This window comes from Palaemon carinicauda, chromosome 37 (genome assembly GCF_036898095.1).
Source record: "Palaemon carinicauda isolate YSFRI2023 chromosome 37, ASM3689809v2, whole genome shotgun sequence".
NCBI classification, from domain to species: domain Eukaryota; kingdom Metazoa; phylum Arthropoda; class Malacostraca; order Decapoda; family Palaemonidae; genus Palaemon; species Palaemon carinicauda.
The window spans coordinates 25,113,052-25,123,051 of NC_090761.1; the positions used below are offsets into that span (position 1 = coordinate 25,113,052).

Consider the following 10,000-nt stretch of genomic DNA (forward strand, 5'->3'; position numbering starts at 1 on the left):
TCAGTTTCTGGGTCTTTTATGGGTCACCAAAAGGAGAGGTTTTAATATAGGTATTTTATTTTTATTGTTCATTATTTCTCAGATCGTTTATCTATTTCCTTTTGCTCACTGGACTATATTTCTCAGCTTATGGCATCCTGCTTTTCCAACTAACAATAATAATAATAATAATAATAATAATAATAATAATAATAATAATAATAATAATAATAATAATTATTATTATTATTATTATTATTATTATTATTATTATTATTATTATGATTATTATTATATCCTTTCCTTACTGGGCTATTTTTCCCTGTTAGAGTCTTTGGGCTTATAGCATCCTGCTTTTCCAACTAGGGGTGTAGCTTAGCATGTAATAATAACAAAAATAATAATGATAATAATAATAATAATAGAAATAATAATAATAATAATAATAATAATAATAATAATAATAATAATAATAATAATAATAATAATAATCTAGCTATCGCAGTTCATCTTAGTAAAAATGCTTAATGTATCACAGGAGACCGAATTTGCTCTGGGGCCCTTTGCTGTTACACACGAGAGGGAGGTGGCCATAGACTTCTCTATGGCCGTCGAGAGCGACACCCAAAAGATCATCATGGTCAGACCCGGATTGGAGAATGACATTGCTGGATTTCTGAAGCCTTTTACAAGCCAGGTTTGTGTCTGGTAGAATTTGATATGCTTCTTGTTTTTTTTTTTAAGCCTAGTTTGTACTTATTAGAATTTGATATACTTCTTGTATTTTTTAAAAGCCAGGTTTGTGCTTGTTAGAATTTGATATACTTCTTGTTGTTGTGTTTTTAAAAGCCAGGTTTGTGCTTGTTAGAATTTGATATACTTTTTGTTGTTGTGTTTTTAAAATCCAGGTTTGTGCTTGTTAGAATTTGATATACTTCTTGTTGTTGTGTTTTTAAAAGCCAGGTTTGTGCTTGTTAGAATTTGATATACTTCTTGTTGTTGTGTTTTTAAAAGCCAGGTTTGTGCTTGTTAGAATTTGATATACTTCTTGTTGTTGTGTTTTTAAAAGCCAGGTTTGTGCTTATTAGAATTTGATATACTTCTTGTTGTTGTGTTTTTAAAAGCCAGGTTTGTGCCTGTTAGAATTTGATATACTTCTTGTTGTTGTTTTTTTAAAAGCCAGGTTTATGCTTGTTGAAATTTTATATACTTGTGTTTTTAAAAGCTAGGTTTATGCTGGTTAGAATTTGATATACTTCTTATTTTTTTAAAAAGCCAGAGAGAGAAACAAAGATAGTATTAGAGTAGCAAACTATAGGGTATCATTATGTGTCTTATAGTTACATACAAATCAATTTGACGGAACTTAACAAATACTCGTAATTCTATCAGCTTTCTCGGTGACGTGGCTGCTAAGTTCTTGTACTTGAATGTTAAAAAGCATTTTGAAGGGATTTTTCAATGTTTTCTCATTTTATTTTTATATATACTGTATATCTTTATCAGCTGAGGAGTTCGTCTTGCCTACTCGCTTTTAGTAGGACTGAATCAAAGTCTGCATTTAAATCTGTGTTTGTATTTGTACTTACACACACACACACACACACACACATATATATATATATATATATATGTATATATATATATATATATATATATATATATATATATATATAATTATATATAGACATATACATATTTATGCATGTATATATATATATATATATATATATATATATGTATACATACATATATGTATGTGTTTATATATATATATATATATATATATATACATATGTATATATATATATGTATATACATACATATATGTATGTGTTTATATATATATACATATATATATATATATATATATATATATATATATATATAGATAAATATGTATATATATATATATATATATATATATGTATATTTACATATATATATATATATATATATATATATATATATATATATGTATATACATATATATATATATATATATATATATATACATATATATATATTTATACATATACGTCAATGTTTTTGTTTGCCTCTCTGTTGGCATGTATAATGTAAACTCCTAAACATGATACCATCTTTCATTTAAGGTTTGGCTCCTGATACTGACAAGCATGGTTTGTGTTGGGGCTGCACTGACATTCCTCGTGTGGGGCGAAGCAAAGATTTTTGGCCAGTTCCCAAAACGCATAGTGTCCAAGGCTGTCATGTGGGTTATCCAGACGCTGTCTCAAGAAAGTAAGTTTTCCTCCGGAGTTGAGCAGGCTGACATAAGTCTTTTTTATAGTTTATATGTGAAAGATCTGTTTTAATGTTGTTACTGGTCTTTAAAATGTTTTAATTTAATTGTTCATTACTTCTCTTGTAGTTTATTTATTTCCTTATTTCCTTTTTAACACTGGGGTATTTCTCTAAACACCTACAAATGAAATCGAATGAAATAGCATCTAGTTTTTCCTCTGATAGTCTTACTTAATACATTTTACAGTATATTTTTCTAAAATTGCTCTAACAGCCTTAATTTTTGTCATAGAGAGGTCAGGTTGGTCTCATTCTCTTGGAAAATGCCTGAATTTTCTCAAAAAATTATCAAAAATATGAAGAAAAACAAATTTTATAGCATTTTTTTTTGCAAGGACGTACTGGTACGTCCGTGGGGGTAAAGGGATGGCTTTTGTGAAACGTACCAGTACGTCCTTTGGTGGTAAAAGGGTAGATACCTGAATCGCCCTCGAGTAAAACAGTAATAACTTACATCCTCAACGCAAGACAATAATACTCCACAGATTCGGAATGGCTCCCAGAAGGAGATGGTGCCCGAGTGGTGGTCTCGACTTGGCTGCTGGCCTCTTTGGTCTTCATGTCGTCGTACAGTGGAATCTTAACAGCCATGCTGACCATCCCAAAGGTCACCATACCCATCGACTCCCTGTCTGACCTCGTCCGTCAGAGGAAATTGCCCTGGCGTCTTGAGGCTGGGGCCATGATACAGCCCTATTTGCAGGTATTCGTCAAATCCCATCATTGCACTGATAGTATTATTATTACCTCCGCCAACGAAGTTGAGAGGAGATTATGTTCTACCCCCTGTTTGTTTGTTTGTTTGTGAACAACTTCTTGGCCACACTTTCACTCATAGAGTAGTGATACTTCCAGCGAGTAATTGTTATGTTGAGACGTGGAAGGGATTCAATTTTGAAAGTCCTAGGTCAAAGGTCAAGTTCAAGGTAAAGTAAAAGGTCGAGAAATAAGATGCCGTGGTGGAGGTCTGTGCTCTACTGAGTGCCCCTCTGGATATTATTATTATTATTATTATTATTATTATTATTAAAAGCTAAGCTACAGCCCTAGTTGGAAAAGCATGATGCTATAAACCCAAGGGCTCCTACAGGGAAAAATGCCCCAGTGAGGAAAGAAAACAAGCAAATAAATCAATTATAAGAGAAGTAATAAACAACCAAAATTAAATATTTTAAGAACAATGACAATATTGAATTAGATTTCTATATACAAACCATATAAACTTCTAGAATAACGAGAGTAAGAGAAACAAGAAGGAACAGCGTGCCCGGTGTACCCTCAAGCAAGAGAACTCTTACGGAATATTACACAAATTGTGATTATTACATATCTCATTGTAAAATAAGTATAGAAACTCCACCTTTTTGCTTTTGATTTTATCATGACGTGTAGGCCTACGTAGCACAAGCTTTGTTCGTGATTTCATATTTGAATATAGAAACCTAATAGTTTTCAGTTCATAGTTACCAGATAGGCAAGGGTGATTAGTTTATAAATTATCGAAATAAATAGTTTTTTGGAGCTTGTCTGATAATAAATTTAAATAATGTTAGGTGCTTTAGTTCACCAATCTTTCAACTGGGCTCCACAAGGCACTAGAACAGTTGGGAGATTCAGGCCTACATGGCTGTGGACTATGAAGTGTGAAGTCGGAGACGATGAATGGAGAACTGTTGAATTAAAAGCTCAAGATAGAGACGACTGGAAAAATCTAACCTAGGCCCTTTGCGTCAATAGGCGTAGGAGATGATGATGTTTAATATATATTTTTCTTTTAACTGGGCTCCACAAGGCACTAGAACATTTGGAAGACTCAGGCCTACATGGCTGAGAACCATGAAGTGTGAAGTGGGAGATGATGAACGGAGAAGTATTGAATTAAAAGCTCAAGGTGGAGACGACTGGAGAAATCTAACCGAGGCCCTTTGCGTCAATAGGCGTAGGATGAGATGATGATGATAATGATGATGATGATGAGTTGATTAGGGAGATATAAACCAATTTATAGTTTCCTGAGCTGTCCAAGGAGACATTATTCTTGTTAAAGAATTGTTACTTCTATTTACAACAACAACTTTCTGTCATTTATATGTTCGCTTCGATCAGTCACGCAATACGTTTTTGGAGCTGGTATGGGCTAAAGCTTGGGGTAGAGTTATCTTGCTTGAGGGTACACTCGGGCACACTATTCTATCTCATTTCTCTTCCTCTTATTTTTTAAAGTATTTTATAATTATATCTATTTTGATGTTGTTACTGTTCTTAAAATATTTCATTCTAATTGTTAATTACTTCTGTTGTAGTTTATTTCCTTGTTCCCTTTTCTCACCGGGTTATTTTTCCTCGTTGGAGCCCTTGGTCTTATAGCATCCGGCTTTTCCAACTAGGGTTTACCTTAGCTAATAATAATAATAATAATAATAATAATAATAATTGCTTGATTGTTTTCCAGTACTCCAATGATGAGATCCACCAAAGAGCCTTCTACAAGATGTCTGGCACAACACCCGACTGCTGGACCTCCCGTCAGGCTGTGGCTGATGGAGAGTACGCAGTCATTTGCGATCAAACTTCGATCAAGAAAGTTATCTCGTGGGATTTCAGGTAAGACATTTTCTATTCATCAAAACCAACCCCATGAGAGTGCAGTGTCATAAGGGCATGGGTTAATAGTAAAGAATACAGGATAGGAGGCGGTGAATTAGATGATTTTAATCGTAAGAGGATTTATTGTCTAAGTTAATTGTCACAATTAAAATGAGCAGAAATCTTCTTCAAAGCGAGTGAATTAGAACTTTAAATCTTGAGGGTGCATAACAAAAGAGTTTTAAGTTCTTGCTGGCTCTTAAATGATTTCCTCAGTCTATGACAAATTTACTTTTTAACTGGTACAATACCCGGGGAGAGCGTACGGGGAGACGTTTAAATTAAAATAAACTATTGGATGTCGTATGACGTTACTGTTAACATGGAAACGGATTCAGTACACGTGTGGTTGGGTCATCAAACACCAAGCAAAAAAAAAGAAAAAAAAGCGGCTCTAATTGCTTCCCAAAAACCCATGGATCAGGGAGACAGGGTGATAGCTCGGCAATATCCACCCTACTTTCTGCGCATTTACTTTACTGCTTAGTCTTTGTTTAAAACAATATATTTGTCCATGACAGCAGACCTCCGCAACGACAGCTTATTTCTCGAAACCATGCTGCTTGCCCATCCCAGAATCAATTTAGACCATATTATCATTATTATTATTATTATTATTATTATTATTATTATTATTATTACTAGCCAAGCTACAACACTAGTTGGAAAAGCAAGATGCTATAAGCCCAAGGGCTCCAACATGGAATAAAAGCTCAGCGAGGAAAGGAAATGAGGAAAAGAATAAACGATGTGAGAAAAAATCAACACTAAAATATTTTAAAAACAGTAACATCATCAAAACAGTCTGTTTGACAACCATGTGCGAACTTGGGGTTAAGGTTAGGGTTAATTCAGTCGACCTCTTGCTCGACCTTGACCTTGACCTTTGACCTAGGACTTTCAAAATTGAATCACTTCCACGACTCAACATAACAATTAATCCCTGAAAGTTTCACACGACTGGAACAAACTGCCATGGTGGAGGTCTGCGCTCAACTGAGTGCCCATCTTGTTATTATTATTATTATTATTATTATTATTATTATTATTATTATTACAACCTAAGCTATAAACCTCGTTGGAAGAGCAGGATGCTATAAGCCCAAAGGCTCCAACAAGGAAAATAGCCCATTGGCAAAAGGTAACAGAGAAATAAATAAACTATATGATATTTAATGAAAAACTGAAATAGTAATGTCATTTGTAATACCTATTTTCATAATTAAATTATCTAATTTGTATTTCACTACTCGAAAGAGCAAATTTGTTATAGAATATTTGAAAGGGATTTTGTTTACAAATGTTAAGTTAGATTTACGACTTTCGAAATATCTTTGACACAAATTGCTAAATTCATTACATAATTACCATCATATTTTGATAACTAATTCACTAACAATCCTTCATCATCATCATCATCATCATATCCTACGCCTATTGACGCAAAGTGCCTTAACAATTCATAGGAAATCAAAATTCTCTGATAAGGTCAGAATAATTTTCACAATATTTATAAAGAAAATTGAAGATCATACTTAGAGGTTATCATTATTTTTTTAAGTATAAGTTTTTTGGGAAAGTGCTTAGAGTTGAATTTGTCTTGCCATATCAAAATGATCAAAATTAATATTATAGTTAAAATTATTAATTATTACTATCATTATATTTATTAAAACTATTCCAGCTTAACTAAGTCAAATGTTCTTTTTCCATTTCAGTAATACAGGAAAGTGTCACACGTACATAGGTCGAGAACCTGTCTACTCTAATATCATGATGTCCATCGCGTTTCGTAGAAACTCGTCCTATTTACCTCAGGCTAATAGACTGTAAGTGCATTCATAGGATTAAGTTATACAGGGTGTTCCAAAAAGTCTCTACGCAGTAAGTATTTTGAATGATAACTCTTGCGTGGATCTCGAATGCTCACTTCGGAAAGACTTGTTGAGCACCCTGTATATTCATTGATAGTTCCTTGTATTATTTTCAACCAGCTTCGTTGTATTTCATATTCATACTCAATATCTTCAGACATATATTACCAAAACACTTTTTTTTTTCTATTTTCCAAATCCCAAAGAATCTTCTAAACATTTCTTTGATGAATATGCTTTTAAATCTATGACAATATTGCACCAGATTCCCATTTTAAGGTTTAAAGGTCGCTCATGAATGGCAAAGGCAAGGGACAGTGACATTGCCCTAGCAAGTAGGACAATACCCTAGAGACTGACCATATTTTATATGATCAGCGCCCAAGCCCCCTCTCCACCCAAACTAGGACCAGGGAGGGACAGGCAAATGGCTTCTGATGACTCAACAGATAGACATATAGGCTCCCCCCCCCCAACCTTAGCTCACAAGGATGGTAAGGTTGCAGACACTAATGGCAAAACGAGACTGAGCCGGACTCGAACCCCCGACTGGCAAACACCAGGCACAGACGTTAACAATCATGCCCAACAACCACATATTTGTATTGTTTCTAACTGTAATCCACAGTGTGGAATTATTCTTGTCTACGTCCTACATCTACTTAGTGATTTAGAACCATTACAATAGCTCAAATTTAGCTTTTTATTATTATTATTATTATTATTACTAGCCAAGCTACAACCCTAGTTGAAAAAGCAAGATGCTATAAGCCCAAAGGCTTCAACAGGGAAAAATAGCCCAGTGAGGAAAGGAAATAAGGAAATAAATAAATGATGAGAATAAATTAACAATATATCATTCTAAAAACAGTAACAGCGTCAAAACAGATATGTCCTATATAAACTATTAACAACGTCAAAAACAGATATGTCATATATAAACAATAAAAAGACTCATGTCAGCCTGGCTGTTATGAACTATTCTATACTTTATCCTCAGTTTCTCTCTCCCAGAATGATGTAAATTATCATCGTCAGTATTTTGTAGCACTGTACTTCAATTCCTTTTTCAATACTGTAATTTATCTTAATAATCCTTACTATCCAATGTTTGAAAGCCGGCTACGAATGACAGAAGTAAGAGACTGACAATGCCCTTAGAGACTACCATATATACATAGGATCAACGCTAAAGCCATCTCTCCACCCAAGTTAGGACCAGGGTGGGTCAGGCAATGGCTGCCAATGACTCAGCAGGTAGACCTATAGGCTCCCCTAAACCCCACAGACACTCCTAGAAAATATCTAGCTTGAACGGGTTTCGAACTTCCGTCTAACAGATTGCTAGGATACCGCAAACTAAAGAACACAATCATTTTATGTTGTTTTTTAGCCTATAGTTCTACCTGTTGACTCACCAGCAGCCATTGCCTGGCCCTCCTTTGTCCTAGCTATATATATATATGTATATATATATATATATATATATATATATATATATATATGTATATGTATATATATATATATGTATATATATATATATATATATATATATATATATATATATATATATAACAAATATATATATATACATATTAGATATACACGTATACACTTTGGAAATAACCCTTTATAATGTAGTAATATATACATATAAATAAATAAATAAATATATATATATATATATATAATATATATAATATATATATATATATATATATATATATATATGTATATATATACATGCTGATCATATGTATATATGGTCAGTCCCTAGGTGATTGTTTTCCTTGCTAGGGCAATGTCACTGTCCCCTGCCTCTACCATTCATGAACAGCCTTTAAACCTCCAAACATGTATTTTCGATAGAAATGCGCTATCTAAATCCAGAGCGTGTTATAAAATCAATATGCCTTAAACAGTAAAGAGACAAAAGATAATTCTTAAATGCTAATCGCTAAGTTCTAACAAGTGAAAAAAAAAACTGCTTAAGATAAACAAAATGTCTCCAGTCTTACCCTTATCACTTTACCACTTCCCTTAAATTGGCGAATCTCTCTTTCAAATTAACCACTTGACCCATTGTATCCAAATCCTGGCGAGGCTTCTCCTCAGAATCAGCATCTTGAGGAACACGGGCATCTTCGCTAAATGGTTACGGGATGAGATCGGCAACACGACACAGTGTCTCAAACCGCCAACTTCGGATCGCCAGGATGGAATTGAACCCCTTGGTATAGACGCCTTCTATGGACTGATATTCTTGCTGGTTGGAGGTCAGTTGTTGTTATTATTATTATTATTATTATTATTATTATTATTATTATTATTATTATTATTATTATTATTATTATTATTGTTGTTGTTGTTGTTGTTGTTGTTATAATTATGATTATTTTTATTATTATTATTATCATAAAATTATTATTATTATTATCATTATTATCATTATTATTATCATTATTATTATTATTATTATTATTATTATTATTATTATTACAAGATAATTTTCAACCTTAGTTGGAAAAGCAGGAGGTTATAAGCCCAATGGCTCCAACAGTGTAAAATAGCACGGTGATGACAGGAAATAAAGAAATAAGGAAATGAATAAACTGCAGGAGAAGTAATGAACAATTAAAATGAAATATCTTAGAAATAGTATCAACATTGAAATAGAACTTTCATATATAGATTATAAATAATTTAGAAAAAAAAAAACAAGAAGAGAAATAAAATAGAATAGTGTGCCCGAGTGTACCCTCAAGCAAGAGAACTCTACTCCCAAGATGACCGACCAAATTCGAATTAATTATCCTTTTGAACTATTCTGACAAGAGTTTTTAAAAAATTAAATAGAAATTCCAAAATATTTTGAATCGTGTGAAAATGTGTTTTTTTTCTTTTTTTTTTTCTTTTTTTTTTCAGGTTGGATTTTAGGTCTTCTGGCATTCACATGTGAATATTGCATTCCTCATAAACTGAGGACTGAGGAAAATCTCATGTAAGATGAAATGGACCGAAACTAAAGGCTTTAGGATTCACTGACACCAGACGTGAGTAGTTTTCAGCTGAAATTGAAGGGAAAAGAAACAGACCAATGATAAATTCAATTGTCAAACTTTCAATTGTCCGATGTGATAACGTCCTTGACTGCTTAAACTTTATAGTTTCTTTGT

General features: G+C 32.9%; 1 protein-coding gene across 1 annotated transcript in view; it reads left to right on the forward strand.

Annotated features, from left to right (window-relative positions):
- Positions 1-10,000, forward strand: part of LOC137629240 (glutamate receptor-like) — a 10,768-nt gene that overhangs the window by 77 nt on the left and 691 nt on the right. Inside the window, exons 2-8 of the mRNA XM_068360505.1 lie at positions 518-676; positions 2,094-2,241; positions 2,790-3,007; positions 4,757-4,908; positions 6,669-6,779; positions 8,940-9,100; positions 9,750-9,825. Of these exons, the coding sequence (XP_068216606.1) occupies positions 518-676; positions 2,094-2,241; positions 2,790-3,007; positions 4,757-4,908; positions 6,669-6,779; positions 8,940-9,100; positions 9,750-9,825 (1,025 nt within the window). The remainder of the gene's footprint in view (positions 1-517; positions 677-2,093; positions 2,242-2,789; positions 3,008-4,756; positions 4,909-6,668; positions 6,780-8,939; positions 9,101-9,749; positions 9,826-10,000) is intronic.